The sequence below is a fragment of the Benincasa hispida genome, chromosome 1, assembly GCF_009727055.1.
Source record: "Benincasa hispida cultivar B227 chromosome 1, ASM972705v1, whole genome shotgun sequence".
Classification (NCBI taxonomy): domain Eukaryota; kingdom Viridiplantae; phylum Streptophyta; class Magnoliopsida; order Cucurbitales; family Cucurbitaceae; genus Benincasa; species Benincasa hispida.
Window position 1 is genome coordinate 91201637 of NC_052349.1, and position 21198 is coordinate 91222834.

A 21198-nucleotide genomic window follows, 5' to 3' on the forward strand; every position below is an offset into this window, starting at 1 on the left:
ATGTTAATAAATACTTATTATGAAATCACAAGATATTGTCCTATTGTCTCTTGTTGAGGATAACAAAAATATGACCAAATATTTAGCTACAAAGAATCAATGATCCAATTAATGATTTCAAGAGAGGTGTTTCATTTGTCTAAGTTTGGACCAACTCATAGGCTTAACCATAAAGGTTAAAAAGATCAATTACTAGCATGAGGTCAGCAAAAATTATGAAAGTCGACCATAGGGTCGGCCATGAAAGTCATAGAAGTTGACTCATATGGATGGTCATGGAAGAGAATAATGCCTAAGTATGGAGGTTGACTCATAAGAAAATAGACCTATTGGTCACGATGGACAAATTATGACTTAGTATTCGCCTATTAAGCCAACTAAATGTTCTTTGATCTATTTGGAATGACTATATTAATAATTCTCTATATAATTAAAAGAACTCGAAACATTTGAAATACGACGAAAAATATTTCAAATTCTATGTAGATTAGCCAAATGATTGAACATCTCAAGATGTTTGTAATAACTTGAAAAAAAAAATTATTTGATCTTTTTAAAATAATTGATTTTTCTATAACCACTTTTAAAAATTAATAATTTAAAGTGTGTATAATATTAATTATTGTGTGATCTCAAATGATCAAAACAGTTTTTTTTTTCTAATTATAATAAATACAAGTGCTTAAAAGTTAGATTAATTTGAAATACTTTTCTTGTTGGAACACTCGAACACATAGATTATATAAAAAAAATTAAAAAAACCAAAAAAAAAAATCCTTAAAATCTGTAATAAGAAAAATAATATATTATTTATAATTAATAGAATAATTTTTTTTTACGATGAATCAAAACTCTGACTCCGAAGTTGATAATATTAAAATGAGTTACTTTTGTTGAGTTTATTTCCACTATTAATCTATTACTGAGAGAGTTAAGTAAAACTTGATTTTCATAAAGTAATTTAGGAAAATAGTTTATACACAAGTCTTTGTTTTTTACCTTAGATATAGGGTGAAACGTCTAGGACCTTGAACTGTGTGTCGATTAATCTAAATTCTCATTAGATATAGACATATAGGTTTAATAGCTTTGATTCCTAAGATACTCTATAAAAGGTTGAATAAGTGTTGAATCCAGTTCACTATGCTAAAGTTTGAGTAAAAAAACGTAATTGCATGAAATGTGTCATTCTTCAACCAAATGTTATCTGTAGATTTGAGTTCTTTTCCTCTATTTTCATAATCTTTTATTAAAAAACAATAATCTTTTCACATTATTTTCAATTACTTTTCAATTGCATTTTAGGGGAAAATCTTGTTCATTTGCGAACATTTTTTTTACATATGTTCCTTAGGTTTGATACTTGAAATACTTCCTATTATTACTTATTGACGGTGTGTACTTACATTGAAGATTATTCTTTCTTTTACATGATTCATATTTTAGGCCTACGTCTCGGTCACATCAAGTTTTTGCATTATAAAAAATTATCATTGTTTGGCTTGCTATTTGAAATCGATTAGAAGCGCACAATTAGATTAGCAGGTGGTGTTATAATGTTCCTAATATATGTGTTATGTGCACTAGTGGGATGTGTGTTCCCACATTATCACTCATTATAATACAAAACTCCTTTAGATTTGTCACTTTAGTATGGATAGTTAGTTGAGGTGTACAGTTTGAAGAGTCACTTGGTGTGCTGTTATCTATCATATTTGACTTGAGCGTAGTGTCCATAGGGTTAACTTGTGTCCTTCCCTAGTCAAGTTGTGTGGTCTAAGGTTTTTCTTTATTGTTCATAATAGCTTGGGGCTTCTATTGAGGAAAATCGTACAAATTCTCCTTTGGACCTTTTTCTTTGTGTTGTGTATGTATTTTCTTTGATTTTGTTATTTTTGTTATCTTTATTTCCATTGATTTTGCTTGTGTCTCGACCTTGACATGTGATCGTGGGGTTCTTTTCGTTTTATTACAATCCAATGTCTTTGCACATATACAAAATATTTTTATTAAAAACATTTTTTCAAACATATTAGAACGTATTCCAAACAATCTTATGTAACAGTTTCAATTCTTCTCCTAATTTTTTTCCCTCTTTCCCTCTAAAACAATTTTCTTCTTTTCTTCTTATGATTCCTCTTGTTCATCCTTTCCTATTGACTTTTGCAATGAAAACACAAAAATGAACCCACAAATTTATATTCTTATATTCAATATTGAAAACAAATTTTGTAAGGAAACCACAAGAATCATTAATGATTCAATTCAAGGCACTAGCTCTGTTCATCATGACAAATCACATGGGTATTAAAAAATTAAAACCTAAACCTTATCACATTAAAAAAAAAAAAAAAAAAATAGAGGAAAGAAAGGAAAAGAAAACTCAAATGCCACCATTGAATCTGGTGCATAGTTTGTGACAGCATGATGAACCGACAAGTATGAATAAGATACAAACTTTTTAAGGGAAAAAATTGATTCTTAACTTCATGGGACTGCGTGTGTCGTGAGCGGGCTCGTTTGGCTTTTTTTCTTTCAATTCGACACCTACCCTTCTTCATTCCTTCAAAAATCAACTTATCTCACTGCTTTACGCCAACAAAAACATACCCCATTTCAGTTAATTCCCATTTCTCCTCTGTTTCTTCTTCCCTTTATAAACCCTTTTGAAACCCCCCAAATTAGCGATTGAACCCTTTTCCCATCTGGGGTTTTGTTGATCTTAACAAGGGTAATCGCCTAATCTTAAGGGGATGCCTAAGCTGGTTTTGAAAGGGGGAAGTAGGCCGCCATGGGTTGGCTTGGCTGCTGCTGTCTGGGTTCAAATAGCTGCTGGGTCTTCTTATAACTTCTCTCTTTATTCACACTTGCTTAAATCTGTTCTGGGTTTGAATCAGCAGCAGCTTACTGTGTTGGGTGTGGCTAATGACATTGGAGAGAGTATGGGATTGATTCCTGGCCTTGCTTGTAATAGATTTCCTCCATGGGTTATACTTTTGTTTGGTGCTTTCTGTTGCTTTGTGGGTTATGGGGCTATTTGGCTTGCTGTTAGCAGGACTGTCCCCAATCTGCCTTATTGGCTGGTGAGTTTAATGTTTATCTTTTTCCTTTGTGAAGATCTCTCTCTCATTTTTCTATGTGTTCTATTGCCTGCTGATTTTCTAGAACTTGTGGGGTTTCTTCTTCGTTGGTTGTTTGCCGTTCTTGATGAATGGAACAGTTTAGTTTTCTTTTGGTTGCTTTGTTACTATAAGATAGCCTATGATCTAGATGTTTCTCTATTAATAAAGTTATTTTTTCTATTTCTTGTTTGTTTTTTTTTTTTTTTTTTGGTTTCTGGGAGATCTTGAATCAAAGCTCCTTAGTAACTAGTTATAAATGGAATTGATAACTGAAGAGCTTTGCTGAAGTTTTTGATACAGAAGTTACTTTGTAAGTCTTAATCCTTTTTTTGTTAATAAGAAACGAACAACTAAATTTGTAGTAAAGAAAAAGTTCCTACTATTTCCTTCCATCCATGACTCCAATTAGTTAGCCAAGAAGCAGACTAAGGAAGTTAAGATTTTGTTTCGGTTTGATTCGGCGATGCACAGTGGGAGGATCAAACAGTAAAAGCTCTTCCACTGAGGTTAAAACGAGGTTTGATCAAGTTAAACAATCATGATATATGATTATTTCCCTTGTGGACAAGATTGTTCATCCGAATCTTCGTAACTACGTGAGCTGCGTTAAAGTTCAATGGAGTGGACATACGGCATTGGCTAACTAATGAGGTCAAATTGTCAACAGCATTGGTAGTATTTCATTTTCTTTATCCATGGTCAAAGCTTTTCATCTTTAGCACAGAAGAAGATATGGATGATATGATTGTTTAATAGGTTTAGTGTCAAAAATTTGAGCAACTTTAGCAGAATTAGTTATTTCATCGGCATGTATCTATATTAAAATGGCAGCCATCATTTTTTGAAATATTTGAATGTATATGGTTAAAGTAATGTTGTTATCTTTTAATAGCTTCCTTTGTCCATTTTGAAATTAAAGGTAACTGAGATCAGATGATCTGAATGAAAGTAAGCAAGCATATTGATGCTGATATGCTCATGCCATCTCATGTAACTCACAAGCGCAATCAGTCAGATGAAACTCCATATGTGTTCAATGGATAAGGTTGTAGTTGATTACAAGATGAATCCTACTATGGGTATTCATGCAACTTGGAACTCTGTCCTCCTTGATTCCTTCATCTACTTTTCATCGTACTCTCCTACATCCAATCGATTTTCCATTTTGTGCTATTATCTACTAACTCTACTACTCCCTTCAATTATATTTTCATATCTCCCATGGTTGATTGCTGAATGTTTATAGTTTTTTAGAAACTAGAGAATTGAGACAGAAATTGTATCAGTAGCTAGGAGAAAAAAAATAAGAATACCTGAGTAAGTAGAGGAACTTGGAGACCCCATTTAGAGCAAATTCAAGCTTAAACTACCAAACATTTGGATGGGATATGACTGCTTACATATTCATCCATTTGCAAAACTTGATTTCCTTCACTCTTTTCCTAGTCTTTGCAGCAATTTTATTAGCTTTGCTTCTTGATCTTGTGTTATTTCATTTCTTCTCTAGTAATGTTTGCTTCTTCATTTAAAAAAAAAAAAAGGAAAAAAAAGATATAACTCACGTGCTTTAAACATTTACTTCTGAATGTCATGGCAGCTATGGCTCACACATTGTATTGCTACAAATAGCAATGCATGGTTTGGAACAGCTGTGCTCGTAACCAACATGAGGAACTTCCCTCTCAGCAGAGGTTCTGTTGCTGGCATTCTTAAAGGTTATGTTGGGCTTAGTGCCGCTGTATACACGGTGATATACAGTATGGTGCTCAGAAAGTCTGCTTTGAATTTACTGTTGTTTCTTGCGATTGGGATACCCATTTTGTGCTTAGCCTTGATGTACTTTGTTCGACCTTGTACTCCGGCTTCATCAGAGGATCCATCTGAGCGTTCTCATTTTCTTTTCACGCAAGCTAGTTGTGTTTTGCTAGCTGTTTTTTTAGTCTCGACCACAATTGTAGATGCAACAACAACGCCTAGTGATGCTGTTGCATATACCTTAGTTGCCATAATGGTTATCTTTTTAATGTCGCCTCTTGCAGTTCCCATAAAAATGACCATTTGTGCAAAAACAAAAAAACTTGGCTCTCGAGTCGATTCTGTAGAACCTTTGGCTTCTGGAGAAAGCGATTCTTCCCAAATTGAACCTTTATTGACACCATCTTCCTCAGCTACAAATCTTGGAAGTTTCTATGAGAATGATGATGCATCAGATGTAGAAACACTTCTTGCTGTGGGAGAGGGGGCAATACACAAGAAGAAAAGAAGACCTAAAAGAGGGGAGGATTTCAAGCTTCGTGAGGCCGTAATCAAAGCTGATTTCTGGCTGCTTTGGTTCTTGTACTTCTTCGGGGTCGGTCCAGGAATAACGGTTCTCAACAATTTGTCTCAAATTGGGATTTCATTAGGTGTTAATGACACAACATTGCTTTTGGCTCTTTTCAGCTTCTGCAATTTTGTTGGTCGTCTAGGCTCCGGTGTTATTTCTGAACACTTCGTCAGGTAAATGCTTACATACAACAGATTACTGAATTAATAATCTGTTCCGAACTTTTGTCAATAAGGTATCTGAGATGCAGCTCCCTTTCGTTCCCAGTTTTTGGTGCTCATAAGGCTTCCAAATCTTCAAATTCAACTACCAAATAGTAATTTCAGAGTTAACCTGCAGATCGTTCCAAATTACTTTGACTTTATGTTACGAGTATCTAGTGATTTTCTCTGAAGTTGCTCCATCTACCAAATGCTCATCGGTTTGGTATTCATTGGTCATGCAGGTCAAGAATGATACCTCGCTCACTATGGATGATGTTTGCACTTATACTCATGGCTATAGCATTCCTCCTATATGCGTCCGCCCTCACGGGTACTCTCTATGTTGCCACTGGTTTGATTGGAATCAGCTATGGAGTTCTATATTCTATGATGGTCCCTCTTGCGTCTGAGATTTTCGGCCTAAAGAATTTTGGAGTCATCTTCAACTTCATGCAGCTGGGGAATCCAATAGGAGCAGTCCTTTTCTCGGTTCTGCTTGCCAGTACTTTATACGACAAGGAAGCTGCTAAGCAAGGTTCAATAACCTGCATAGGCCAACAGTGCTTCAGGATGACTTTCTTCATCCTTTCGGGCGTTGCTGGGTTAGGTTCGATTGTGAGCATGATTCTAACTGTTAGATTAAGGCCAGTCTATCAAATGCTCTACTCTGGTGGCTCGTTCCGCTTGCCTCAAAGTTCAGGTCATTGACGTTTTGAAGATGACTTGAAACATAGTGCTAGATTCGTCGGGGCAATGCTTAACTAAAAGTTGAAAGATGTGCAGCTTGTTTTTGCTGCTTATCTCTTCACAAGTGATAAATTTTGTGTTACTTGAGGATTCTCTTGGCTTTGGCCAACTTGTATTCTGTGAGTTGGAAAAGTGATGTGTATTAGGCTTTTTCTTACGTATGTTGTCTTTGTTGTTACCCTTGTGCATTAAACACAATGTCAAATGCCTTTTTCTTTTAGGTATAATATACATCAGTATGTTGTTTTATTCAATTTTAAAAAAAAAAAAAACACTATTTAACTATTGATGTAATGTAATACCAAAAGAAATTTGGGAATGCATCTCTGTTGTGTTTGGTAGCAGTTTTATAAGACATTATTATTGGTTAATTTATGAATATGTTTTATATTAAAATTTTGTATAATTATTATTTTGTAACATAATATGTACGACATCTTTTAATTTAACATAAATTCTAACACAATATAAAATACTGTATTACGTTGGTTTAAATCTTTCTTAATATGATTTCACATTTTAAATCAAATTTAATGGATACATAAAAAAAATATAGAAAGTGTTTTTTTTTTCTTTCAAAATTGTACTATTTGGATAACAAATTTTTTTAGAAAACATAATCCAAGTTGTCCATTAAAAAGCATATTCATGAATTTAAAGACAAAGTAGAATTGACTGCTTACAAAGTAAACTTGACAAAGATTGTGAATCAAACATGTAGTTAAGAAATTAAAGAATTACATACTGTTATGGCCCATAACTTATGGATGATTTTTAGGTTAAAGGGTAGAGGAAACATAATGAAGAAAGAGAAGCAATTGGGCCAGCAGAATGAAAGTGGACAGACAAACAAGTGGGCCAAGAAGATAAGATGGGCTTAGGTGAAAGGGCTAATTTCATCGGCCAAATTAGCCTGGCGGCCTCAGCTCCGACCAAAGATGAAGCCGAGGCCAATCATCTCCATTTGATGAATTGAACGCTCTACGACCAATTTGGGTCGTGAGAAGAGGAGGGGTTTGGTTAAAAGCCCAAACCCGTCCCAAGGATGAGGTCGAGGTTGAGCCTCCAAATTTGAGGGATGGGGTACATGAAATGCTTGCCTTGACTCATTTGACTCAAAAGATAACCTAATATGACTAGGAAACTTAGAAAATGAAACTCTAGGTCAAGATTTCTCTATAAATACATCATTATAACTCTATGTGAGGTAACTTGTGTTTACTCTCAAACTCCCTAGCTTCCACACTCTTTCACTCTCTGACTTAAGCATCAGAATGTGTGTGTGGCTAACACTACACCGATGTATAAATTTACTTTTTTGCATGCCACATTATTTTCCCCAAATTACAAATTCAATTGCTGGTATCATGTGAAGGTCTGATATATTTCTCATGTCCTCAACACACGATCTACAATCAAAAGAACCACTCACGGTAAGGGGAGAGCAGTGTAGATGAAATTCTCTTCCAAGACCCTTTTTGCAAAGGTGTCCGCTAAAACGTGGTAAGCCCAATGAATGTGGAAAAAGGAGACATCTCCAAAAACCTATGTCGAGTCTTTAGCCTCGTCAATAAAGAGAGATACTAGAGTGATATCAATCCCAACTCCAATTAAGAGCTTAATCACCTCCGGTGTAGCCTTTTGTTTCTCATCATTATCAACTTTATTTTTATTGGATCAATGTTGGGTGAATATTGATACTATACCTAAGCATAAATTGTGTAATAGGTTCCACTATTAACTAAAGCCTTCTATATGGTATTAAGATATGGTATCAAGACATGTTTACTAATCTGTGATTAAAATTTATGTAATTCAACTTATTACAAATTTGTCCTAATTTTTTTCAATTACGTCAAAAGTGTAAAATAAATTATGTCAAAACTTTAACAAATGTAAAATAAATTCGTAAATATTTTATCTGTATTTTAGAAGTTTTAACTTATTTAATATTTTTTAAAAAATTTATTAACGTATTGGATAGAAAAACTGAAATTTTAATTTTCTATCAAACACAAAATTAAAAACGTAAGAACATATTTGACATCTTCAAAATTTAGAAATTATTAGATACAAATTAAAAACTAGACTAAATTTATAACCCAACTTATTACATTTATAACATATTATTGTCAATTTGAACCTAGCTCAACTAAATAATTTAAAGAAATACAACGTCGATTTTATTTTATATACCCCATTCAATTTTTAATAACAAAATCGCCAACATGGTCAACTCAAAACTGGAATAAACTGAATAAAATAAACAAATACATATAAATATTGGTTTTCCCAACCCCAAGTCACCCATCAATCCATGGAAAAATGGCAAAATGAGCACGCTTTTGGCATAGTGATTATATTATTAACTTTTTAAGTGAGAGATTTTATTCCTTCATTCCATGTAAAGTAATACTTAGGTGCAACTCTAAGTATCACGTTCTCCTTCTATTTTTAAAAAATATATATTTTAGTTTAAAAAATAAAAATAAAAAAGCCCAACTGCATCTAAGTTTTGGATCCACATGTATGGTCTAAAAAGTAAAAGATATGTGACAAAAATATGATAGGAATAAGGAAAGATCGTAAATTTGGTAGCTTTGGTCTTTACCAAACTGTAAAAAATAATTGGTTTAATCATGATAAAATTTTATCGATGAATGAATTGTAATAGACCTAAATTGTAAATACAATTAAATTAGTTTTGATCACGTTTACCTAAAATAATAAATTTGTCACATTTTATTGTTACTATTATGATTACTGCGTAACGATAATAGTAACAATAAATGTGACAAATTCATAATTTTCATATTGTTACAGTAACGATAACGATAAATGTAGTACATTTTCAATCGAATATTTTTTATTCTCCAATTAGATTACACGATTTGATTACAAATTTAAAGGTTGGTTGCACATCTCATTACAATTATGGAAAAGTACGTAAACAACCATAAAGAGTAATAATATGAAACTTAGTAACTTTGATCAAAGTCTATGGAACAAATTTGTAATTTAAGGAAGTATAATTAAGTAGAAAGAAGTAAGAAAATGGTAATAAATAAGTGAGATAATAAGAAAAGAAATAAAAATTACATTAGAAACCTCAAACCACAAGAACAAAAGCTGGGTTTGGCAGAGATTTATCATCTTCTAAACAAAATCAAAATATCCCACACTCCCTACTCATGCCCTCTTACAAAAACACATCTACTAAAGCAAGCATGAATGGATTCATCTTCAAAAAAAAAAAAAAAAAAAAAAAAAAAAAAAAAGAGAGACAATCATCATTCGAATCAGACCTTCTTCCTAAAGCTTGTCTTCTCCTAACCCACCACTTCAAAAAAAAAAAAAAAAAAAAAAAAAAAAAAAAAAAGGTTCAATCAATCTATTCCATCTATTGGTGGAAGAACACAAAAACCTATCTCTCACCATCAAATTACCCCAATCCAGAACTGAAATTGTTAAGAATAACACATAAGAATTTGTTCAAATAATATAAATTTCAAGTAGGTTTCAAATCCTGAAACATGGCATCCCACCTGATCTCCTCCACGCCATCCTCTTTCTCCTTCTTCTTCTCCTCCGCCGGGAAATCGTACAAAATCGGACCGGAAAAGGTTTGAATACGCGGCCAGATCACACCGGGATCTGGACTTCCATTAGTCAGAAGAAACCTCCCCTGCGGTTTACCGACGCTGAATGTTTTGTTCCGCTTGAGGAATTTAGCGGCGTAGCTTGATTTAGGAACAAGAACTAGGGCTTTAGAATCGTCTAATTGATCGTGATGATGGTGAGTGAAATTACGGATGAGATTGGAGAACCGGCGCTTGGTTTTCTTGAGAGCGAGGAGAAGGCGGGTGATTGGACGAGGATGGAGAGCGTTGTCTTTGCGAGCGAGCTTGAGGATCTCGAGACGGTGCTTGGCAATGGAGATTCCGATGCTCTGAAGAAACTCGTGGTTGAAATAGAGAATGTCTTCGTGTTCGAGCTCGTTGTTGGCTAGGGCAAGGCCATATTCGTAGACTAAAGAAGGATGGAGAGTTGTTTTTGAAAGCCATGAGAACCAATCCATCTCTGATTTGCGATTTTCAGCCACTCAGATCGCCATTTTTATACTTGCCAACCAACGTATAAAGAAGAAGACGACACTTTTCCTTTTTCTTTTTTCTTTACTTGTGAAATTTAATATTCAGCCTAATTTTGCAATTTCTTATATAAATATTGTAATTACTTTACTTCATTTTAATCTCTTTTCAAGTAAAATTAAAAAAATTAAAATTCCTATTTTAGTTCTTAATACTCCGTGGATGATTCAATTTTAGTTCTTGGATAAATCTTAAATTTAGTCGCTTGAAGTTTTTTAGTACAATAAATAATGGTAGGAATCCAACCATTAATCTCATGAAATTATTTTTTTTATCGTTAAATAATAATTATTATAACATGTAATAAAAGATAATTTAATGAATATATTTCCAATATTTACAATGGAATTGTTGATAGATAATACATTTTTTAACCCAAAAAAATTGTTAATATATATATATATATATGTGTGTGTGTGTGTGTGAAATTTGGATCATTGAAGGACTGAAATAATATTTTAATGAAATAAAAATGAATGAACTAAAAATGAATGAACTAAAACAGTCATTCAAAAAATATATATATTAAAAATAAAATAGTCATTTTAAAATTGCAAAAACTAAAATCAACTAAAGTCGAAAGTAATCAAGGTAATATTTAAAACTAATTCATAACATTGAATGAATCTTTCCAAACCCATAAACTAATAAAGTTAAAAGTGAATACTTGAGTTTATTATTATTATGAAAATAATAATTTAGTTTTTATACTTTTTATTTTAAATAATTAATCTCTAAACTTTAATATGTTACAATTTAATCCTTATACTTTTAAATTTATAACGATTTAGTTCTTATCATAAAATATATTGTTCACATTTGATGACATTTCTTTTATATATTTATATATATATATATAATATATATATATATATATATTATATATATATATATATATATATATATATATATATTGATTATAGAGACTAAATGTGTTCATATGTTTACAAGACTACGTAATTATATAATAAAAATTGACAATTAAATTTTCATGAACTTTTTCATATTAGGGATTAAATTCTTTTCAAAATTTTAAAGTGCATCGATTAAATTCTTATAAATCTTTATAAATTTTATAGTCTAAGAAGTAAATTGTTACGAAATCTTCCCATCCCAAAATATCTACTAACCTATATTTAAACTCAAAATCTTTGTTCAACTCATTAAGGAACTAAAATCTAGCTCTAAATGACACTTGTGACATTAAAAAAGCCTTAATTTATAAAAAGAAAAAAAAAAGTTTCAAAACGAACGAAAAAGCGTTTTTTTTTTTTTTTTTTTTGCCCTTTTCTTTTCTTTTTTATTTTTTGAATAGAAAGAAAAAGAGAAAAAAAGCGTTTGTTTGAAAAGTCGCAGTATACTTTTTAAATTGAAATGTTTAGCCTTTGACTAATATTTTACTTTTTAAATTAAAATATATTTTCTAACAATAAAAATGCATATAGTTACTTGCATATAAGCCTGTCGTTCTGAGAATGAAAAAAATTATCCCATCAACATTTTTTTTATTATACAAAAAAGTCGGCTCTTAATTATGAATTTAATTTCATTTCTCGTAATTAAATCACAATTTGGATAATATATTTCGATTCAACATTTTTATTATATCAAAAGTCGGCTACTCACCAAGCTAATTTAATTTATCTTATTTCCAACTTTCATTCAATTAAAAAGAAAAGAAAAAACATCAACTAACCTAAAATTAACGTTTTTTTCAATTAAAGAATAAAATAAAGAAATATAGACCAAAAACTTTATCTTATTTTACTATTATTTTCTTTTGACAAATTTAATGTAAATTATTTTAACAAAGAAAGTAAGGTCGAAAGTTATGAGCTAATTGAACTTTGTTGGTCAAGTTGCCATTAAAAGTAGTGTTAGGTGAAATTATAATTTTTTTTTTGTAAAAACATGATATGAAATATACAAATTAGGTATAAAATTTTGAGCCAACTACACTTATGCTAGTTAAATTGTAATTAATAGATAATATTAAGTTTATTATATGCATATAAAAGTAGAGTGGAAGATTTGAATATGAATTTGAATTAATTATGCTTATTTCAATTAAGTTGTCAATAAGAGATGACGCAGGTAAAACTCTATTTTTTTTCTTTTTTCTTCTCCAAACTAATCGAGCTTTATTGGTAGAACGTTATTAACAGGTAAGGTGTTGATTGAAGCTTGAGAGTGACAAAAGTGATGAAGAAGAAATATATGAGAATGTGGGGTATATACAAAACCAAATGGTCATATAATTTCCTTTCAAAATAGTGTATAGTGAGATATCAAATTCATGTAGAGTGAGGGCCAAGGCTTGTTTTTGTTGAAATATGAAAAATTTTCCCCATCAATCAAGGAGAGAAAAAGAGAGAAGATTGGATTGGTTGAACTAAAAGCAATTCTATTTGTGTTTGTGTTGAATTATGGTGCCTAATAAAATGAATTGCATATGATTGTTTAGTTTTAATTTTTAACTTGTTTGGTTACAACTAGTGTGGACAATTTTGTTTCTTTCTCACTTTGTAAAATTATTCACAATATCATGTTTGTACTTTTTTTAATAAATAAATAAATAAATAAGATGGGTTTTTTTTTTTTTTTTTTGTTTTCGTATTCGTCATGAAGAGTACCAAATTTTGTCACTGTACATTCAAGAAATCTTGAAGCTCTCGTTTGGTAACCATTTTGTTTTCTTAGTTTTTGTTTTTGAGAATTAACCTTATTTCCTCCTCATTTCTTACCATGATTTGTATCTTTCTTAGATATAATTATTGAAATTTTAGCTAAATTTAAAAAACAAAAACAAGTTTTTAAAAGTTTTTTTTTTTTTTAAGTTTTTAAATTTTGGCTTGTTTTTTAAACGTAAAAAGTTGATAACAAACTTTTTTTAGTTTTTAAAACTTCGCTTGATTTTTTAAAATCATTGGTAAAAAATTGATAACAAAAAATAAAATGTCAAATGATTATCAAACGGAGTCTCGAATTAGTTATTTAAAGTTTTGTTTAATACAAATTAGTTCAACATTTTTAAAACAAATTAAAGATAAAATTTAGGACACTATTTTAAGATTTATTAAAAGTGTGAAAGTACATGAATTTGAAAAAAAGTTTCAATTGGACCAAAATGATTTTTTTTTTTCCTTTCTAAACTATGAAGAGGTTTTGATTTGGATGTAATATGTAAGTCGTGAATTTGTTTATTTATTTTCCAATAAATTAATTAAATCAAAAATCAAAATTGAGCATAGTTCAAGAACGGTTATTTGAATCTCTACCTTTATTATACTAAATAATTAATTAAAACAAATTGAATAGACATTTCATATTAATGCATAACTTATGGTACATTTAAGAAGCTTTCATTTATGCAATAAGTGTTCCATAATTAATTGTGTTAATGTTTGGTTTCAGATTTTTGGATGCTTTTTTGTTTTGAGTTAGTTCAGATATTACTAACTAGTGGATTGGAAATCACTTTAAAGTGGTTTTACTGTTTTTTCCGAGAGAAGGATTATCTTTTTAATCTTCGAGTTTTGAAGAATAAATATATTTGCTCGTTAGGTTTTTAAAACTTACTTTTTTTTTTTTTAATTTCTTAATTCTTTAGATTAGGTACATTTAAATGTTCAAAATATATATTTTTAATTTCAAAATTTAAGAATAGGTTTAATCGATCTTTGATTTTTTTTTAATCTTCATTTTATGTAATTATATGAAATCTTGAACTACAAAAATATGTTTAAAAATAGTTTGAGAGAAGAGGTAATTTTATAAAAATAAATAATTTTTTTAATTCAAAGTTATAATAAAAAGGAATATTTCCTTTCTTCAACCTTACTTCCACACCATCGTGAAAAAAATATGATTTAAAAATAGTGATCTAACAAAATTGAAATTTTTATTTAATCCATACTTTTAAAGTTACAATGTATAGTTAAAAATATATGTACTAAATTTTACAACCTTGTAAATAAAAAGCAAATTCTAATTTTTATTCAAAATCACCAATCAAAGCTAATAATATGATTAATGTGAAATAAGGGGTGTGTTTTGTAAGCAAGAGCATCTTACTTTCTTTGGTTAATAATATTAGTAACAACAACAATAATAAATTATTATAAATATGTTAAATTAGATATAATGTAGATACCCATTATTAGTATCATTTGGCTATGTGTCACTTATCCATTATCCTATATGTTGTTCATGTGTCTTAAGATTACATACTATTAGTGTTCATGTAATCCATCTCCTACTTGCCAAATTGCCTATAAATAGTGGAAGACACGTACATTGGGCAAAGTCCATGAAAATTGGAGAAAGTGGAGAATTTAAAGAAATTTCTTATTTATTTTGCTAATTTATTTTATTTTGTTTATTTATATATTTTTTGGATTCGTATCCTAAATCTCTCTTGTATTCTCGTAGTTTGTAAATTTTATATAAAAAAAGTTTTATTATTAAAATAATTGTTATTTTATGCGCATGCATTCAATCCAATAAACAAATATTCTAGGTTATTTTATGTAATTTAAAGATGTATGTAGAGACATACCGGTGGATCATGTTTAAATGATAACCTAAGTGGTTTGTAGTAGATGGATAAGGTTAGGTACCTTATCCTAGTGACACTACATATATATTCCGTTTTATAGATGTTACAAGTGTTGTAAACTGCTACAAATGATTTGATCATGATCATTCATGTGGAGACATATAAGTGGGGATATCCTATACAAAGAGTTGTATAAGATCGGACCACGAAATGAATAGTCTCATTATATAATGTCTTTAATAATAGAGACTTACATTTCATCAGGATAACCATAGGTGATATAACCTAAATCCCTAGTGAGTTGTGAACTCCTACTTATGAAGGTTGTCCTTTGATTTGCATGGGTAAGAGTAGCTAGATCGCCGACTCAATATGCCTACCATTTTGGGGATTTGTTTAATTGGGGAGCTGGGAACACAGCTACACAAGATGGAATTCACTCATTCCCAAATGTCGGGGTAAATAGATAAATTGCTCCCTTAAGGGCTGATTCTGAGACTTGAACAATGTGGCCACACTCTCTCTTGGCACAAGAGGGATTTGGTCATAGTTGGACTATGACTTATTATTCATTAGAGGGATCAGTAATACTTAAGAAGTTAAATGTACTATAAGGATAAAATGGTAATTTTGGACAAGTTATACTTACGAGCAATTTATGAAGGGTCATCGCACTGTTAACTGGTTATATCCAATGGACATAAAAATATATTTGTAGTACGAAGAATTCAATTGTCGGTCTTTAGTGGAGTGGCCAACAGTTAATGGATGTTGAATAATTTAGTTAAAGAAATTTAATCCTTTAATTAAATTATTCAAGCACCATTAGAGCTTCAATCTACAGGTCTATAAGGTCCCTTCTGTAGCTCAACAGGGATTATTGAGGATTAATTTTGGATTAATTTTAATTGTTCAAATTAATTGAGAGAATTAATTATATATGATATAATTAATTAAATTATAAGTGATATAATTAATATAATGTATTTGATACATTATAATATAAAGTTTATTTTGAGAGGAATTAAATATCTTAATGTGATTCAAATACTAATTATATGGATAAGATTCATATAATTGAATTTAGTATATGTGATTTATACTAAACACCATGAATGATTAAGAGAAGTTAAAAGTATAGGTTATATTGCATTTGATACAATATAAAAACTATAGGTTATGTGTTAATTTTGATATAATATATAGTTATATATACATATAATAGGTTATATATATAAATTAAATTTATTTTAATTTAAGTTTAAATTTTCAAAATTAAAGGGAGGGAGTCCCCTTAATTCTTTCTCAGAAAAACGTGTGTGGAAGGTGGGGCATTTTTCCTAACGTATTCTTTAGAAAAAATCAGTGATTCTCTCTGGGATTTTGCCAAAGAACACATAGAAGAATTTTTTTTTTCCTTCTCCTCTCAAATTTTCTCCCTTTCCCAATAAGATAGCAAAGTCCACACCTCCTACTAATTCTCAATCCTTAAGGAGAATACAGGAGGTTCACTTCTGGTGGTGGTCTTTTGCATTGTTTGTTTTGGTTCAAGGAGATTGGGTTCTTTGGAGATCAAAGTGTTCATGACTGGATCAAGGAAGATTTTGTGAAGACCTTTTGGCTTCAAGAGTAAATGTTATTTCCTCCCTAATTCCTTCTCGATTAGCATGCTATAAAATTCTATTTATGCATAATTCTTGTACTATAAATTTTAATTCTGTGAAATTTAAAAAATTGGGACCGATCCCACTTATGTTGCGGACCTCATGGTTCCCTTCAATATTATGCTTAATTTATTTTAATATTTATTTATTTATTTTATAATTATATTATATTATTATTTTTTTTTATTGGTATCCATGTTTTCATTGTGCTCCTCAAATTCACAATACGTTATCTGTACGAGCTCCTATTGTTTTTCCTGCTAAAGGTAGGTCTTAAAAGTATGTCAGTTTTTTCTTCTTCGTTATAATTAATAGATTTAATGTTATTTTTCATATTTAATATCTATTAAATTTCTAATATCAATACAATATGTTAAAGAAGATATTTTCTATATTTCATGTCTCGAATATGCTCCTGTGGCAACAATATCGAAAGAAAGGTTTTAAATAATATTCTGAACTAATTTCATGTCTTCTTGTGACCAAACAAAACAACGAGTTATTAATGAAAAATCATGAATTTCGACCAATCGGAACAACACCATTCTCGTAGTCAAGGTCATGGTCATGGTCGAGATTATGACCATGACAAAGGAAAAAATAATTATTATTTTTCTGATGGTCATTTTTATCATTCAAATTTCAAAAGAACCATACAAAATGATGATCACAAATGAAAACTCCACAAGATAAGAGTTCACAAAGTGTTGAAAATAAATGCTTTTGATGCGAAATGATTAGGCATTGATCACGTACTTGTCGTATGTCAACATTTAGTTGATCTCTATCAAGCATCCCTAAAGGAAAAAGAGAAAAATTTGGAAGTAAATTTTGTATACGAGGAAAGTGACATATTTGACCCATCCTATGTAACAAATTTGGATGTGACAGACTTCTTTGAATTTCCTGAAGAGAAGATTGTCACAGTTGATGGAATATCAAGTGTTTCTTTTGACTTTGAAAATATCTATACTTAATGTTGTTTTTTTTTTTTTTATTCATCTCCATGTTTTTTTCTTCTTCTTAGTAGATGTTAACCTTTGTATATTCCAAATGTTATTTTTCTTATTGTAATTATTTTCTTTTAATGAAGAAACCTAAATCATTTTAATATATTGAGTGACTAAAAAATGAGTAAAGAATATCTATGTTTGGTAGATAGTGCAACTACACATACAATACTTACAAGTAGAAAATATTTTTCCAAACTGACAATGTTGGAAGCGAAAGTCAATACAATATCAGGTTTTGCAAACTTAATTGAAGGGTTTGAAAAAGCAAATATTATTTTGCCTAGAGGAACAAAATTTACAATTGACAATGTATTGTTCTCTAGTCAATTAAAGAGAAATTTACTTAGTTTTAAAGATATGCGTTGCAATGGTTATCATATTGAGACTAATAGAACGAATAATATGGAGTATCTTTATATCATATCTACTGTCTCATATGAAAAACATATACTGGAAGAGTTGCCTGCTTTATCTTCTAGATGATATTATACTCATATACGAGTAATTGAAACATATGCAACAATGAACCTGAAGTTCATGAATCCAGGCATATTTACAATTTGGCATGACAGATTAGGTCATCCAGGGTCTATAATGATGAGAAGAATTATTGAGGATTCAAATAGACATCCATTGAAGAGCCAAAAGATTCTTCAATCTAATGAATTATCATATGATGCTTGCTCTCAAGGCAAATTTATCATTAGACCATCACAGTCAAAGTGGGGATTGAATCACCTACATTTTTTGAATGAATTCATGGTGATATATGTGGACCTATTAACCCACCAAATGGACCATTTAGATATTTTATGATATTAATAGACACATCCAACAGATGGTCACATGTGTACTTATTATTAAGTCGAAATCTAGTATTTCCATGATTACTTGCTCAAATAATTAAGTTAAGAGCATAATTTTCTGATTATATATTAAGACCATTCGTCTTGATAATGCTGGTGAATTTACTTCTTAAGATTTTAATTATTGTATGCCAATTGGGATAAGTGTTGAACATCTTGTAGCTTATGTTCATACACAAAATGGTTTAGCATAATCATTCATAAAACGTTTGCAGTTAATTGCTAAACCATTGCTTATGAGAGCTAATCTTCTTTCATCTATTTGGGGACATGCTATTTTGCATGCAACGTCACTTGTACACATTAGACCAATAGCTTATCATAAGTACTCGTCATTACAATTAGCTTATGGCCATGAGCCAAATATTTCCCATCTGAGAATTTTTGGATGTGCAGTATATGTTCCAATTGCTCCATCACAACGTATTAAGATGGGTCATCAAAAAAGGTTAGAAATATATATTTTATATGATACCCCATCAATTATTAAATATCTTGAACCCCTGACGGGTTATGTATTGCATGATTTGCTGATTGTCATTTTAATAAGACAAAAATTTTAACATTAGGGGAGGAATTAAGGATTGGAAATTACATGGAATGAATTGTTATTTTCTTATTTAGGTCCCCGTACAGATCAATGTGAACTTGAAGTTCATAAAATAATTCATTTGTAAAATATAACAAATTAGTTACCAGATACATTCATAGATGCAAAGAAAGTAACTAAGTCAGATATACCAGCTGCAAATGTTCCATAGAAAATTGATATCCGAACACAGCAAGTTGTCACTAATGAGTCTGGAACATGCCAGAAGCATGGTAGACCAATGGGCTTTAAAAATAAAAATCTTCGAAAAAGAAAAATAATTAATAGTAAAAAAGATGGAACCGAGCTCAGGTAGTTATTGACAATATTTTTGCATATAATGTTACTCTTGATATTATAGCTAAAAATGAAGATCTTGAACTAAAATTTGTTGAAGAATGTCGATTTAGAAAAAATTAGCTTAAGTGGAAAGAAGCAATCGAGATAGAATTAAACTCGCTTTCAAAATGTCAAATTTTTGGATAGTAGTCTGAACACCAGAAAGTGTCAAACCTGTGAGATACAAATAGATATTTGTCAGAAAAAGAAATGAAAATAATTAGGTCTCAAGATATATAGCAAGACTAGTTGCACAAGGTTTTTCCACAAAGACATGGTATTGATTACGAAGAGACGTATTATCCGATGGTGGATGCAATTACATTAAGATATTTAATTAGTTTGACTATGTATGAAAAGCTAGACATGCATCTTATGGATGTAGTCGCAGTATATTTATATGGATCTCTTGATAATGATATTTATATAAGAATCATAGAAGGATATAAGGTACCTAAAACATATAAATCAGATTCCCGAGAATTGTGTTCAATAAAATTACAGAGATCATTATATGAATTGAAACAATTAGGACGAATGTGGTATAATCGCTTGAGTGGATATTTATTAAAAGGAGGATATCAAAACAATTCAATATGTCCATGCGTTTTTATAAAGAAATCATAGTTAGGATTTGCTATTATAACTGTAAATGTTGACGACTTAAATATAAATGGAACTTGAAGAGCTTTCAAAAGCAATAGAATATCTTAAGAAAGAATTTGAGATGAAAGATCTCGGAAAAATAAAATTTTGCCGTAGCTTACAAATTGAGCATTTAGTAGATGAGATATTTGTTCATCAGTCAACTTATACAGGAAATCTTTTTAAAAGGTTTTATCTGGACAAAACATATCCATTGAACATTCCAATGGAAGTTTGTTCACTAGATATGAAGAAAGATATATTTCGAACTCGAGATGATAATAAAGACCTTCTTGATCCCGAAGTACAATATCTTAGTGCAATTGGTGCACTTATGTATCTTGCTAATAATACAAGACAAGATATTGCATTTTCAGTAAATTCTTAGGAAGATATAGTTATTCTCCAACAAAAAGTCATTGAAACGGAATTAAGCATATACACCGTTATCTTTGAGGAACGATCGACATGGGTTTGTTTTATTCAAATAAATCAAATTTTGATCAAGTTGGTTATGCAGATTATGGATATTTATCTAATCCACATAAAGCTAGATCTCAAACAAGTTATCTATTCACATGTGGAAGAACTACTATATCATGGCGATCGGTGAAACAAACCATAACAGCCATTTCCTTAAATCATGCTGAAATTCTTGTAATTCACAAGGCTAGTCAAGAATGTATATGACTAGGATCAATGACTCAGCACATTGTGGAACATGTAGTTTTTCTTCTAGTAAAAATCTTCTAACGATATTATACGAAAACAACACAATATGCATATCCCAAATGAAAGGAGGATATATTAAATGAGATAAAACAAAACATATTTCATCAAACCTTTTCTACACTCGTGATCTTGAAGAAAATGACGACTTCAATGTATAACAAATTTGTTCGAAAGATAAGCTAGCAGACTTATTTTCAAGGCATTACGTACTGCAACCTTTGAAAAACTGGTGCACAACATTGG

General features: G+C 30.4%; 2 protein-coding genes across 4 annotated transcripts; one reads left to right on the top strand and one right to left on the bottom strand.

Annotated features, from left to right (window-relative positions):
* The first annotated feature begins 2466 nt into the window (after nucleotides 1–2466).
* LOC120084557 (protein NUCLEAR FUSION DEFECTIVE 4) lies at nucleotides 2467–6685 on the top strand. Of its 3 annotated transcripts, none has more exons than XM_039040357.1 (3): nucleotides 2467–3083; nucleotides 4720–5621; nucleotides 5894–6685. In XM_039040357.1, the coding sequence occupies exons 1-3, from the start codon at nucleotides 2754–2756 to the stop codon at nucleotides 6357–6359; spliced, it is 1698 nt and encodes a 565-aa protein (XP_038896285.1). In that variant the 5' UTR covers nucleotides 2467–2753; the 3' UTR covers nucleotides 6360–6685. The 3 variants fall into 3 exon arrangements, with proteins under 3 accessions (XP_038896285.1, XP_038896299.1, XP_038896294.1); XM_039040371.1 differs by having other exon boundaries at nucleotides 2947–3083; nucleotides 4042–5621; XM_039040366.1 differs by having other exon boundaries at nucleotides 2955–3083; nucleotides 3594–5621.
* Nucleotides 6686–9472: 2787 nt separating this feature from the next.
* On the bottom strand, nucleotides 9473–10587 carry LOC120087790. Its single transcript, XM_039044694.1, has one exon. The coding sequence runs from the start codon at nucleotides 10474–10476 to the stop codon at nucleotides 9907–9909; it is 570 nt and encodes a 189-aa protein (XP_038900622.1). The 5' UTR covers nucleotides 10477–10587; the 3' UTR covers nucleotides 9473–9906.
* Nucleotides 10588–21198: the final 10611 nt, after the last annotated feature.

Bases quoted from the DNA above. Each gene is read 5' to 3' on its own strand.
- LOC120087790 (XM_039044694.1), bottom strand. From the start codon at position 10,476: ATGGATTGGTTCTCATGGCTTTCAAAAACAACTCTCCATCCTTCTTTA.
- LOC120084557 (XM_039040357.1), top strand. From the start codon at position 2,754: ATGCCTAAGCTGGTTTTGAAAGGGGGAAGTAGGCCGCCATGGGTTGGC. The intron at 3,084-4,719 runs GTGAGTTTAATG...ATGTCATGGCAG, and splicing joins CCAATCTGCCTTATTGGCTG to CTATGGCTCACACATTGTAT. The intron at 5,622-5,893 runs GTAAATGCTTAC...TTGGTCATGCAG, and splicing joins ATTTCTGAACACTTCGTCAG to GTCAAGAATGATACCTCGCT.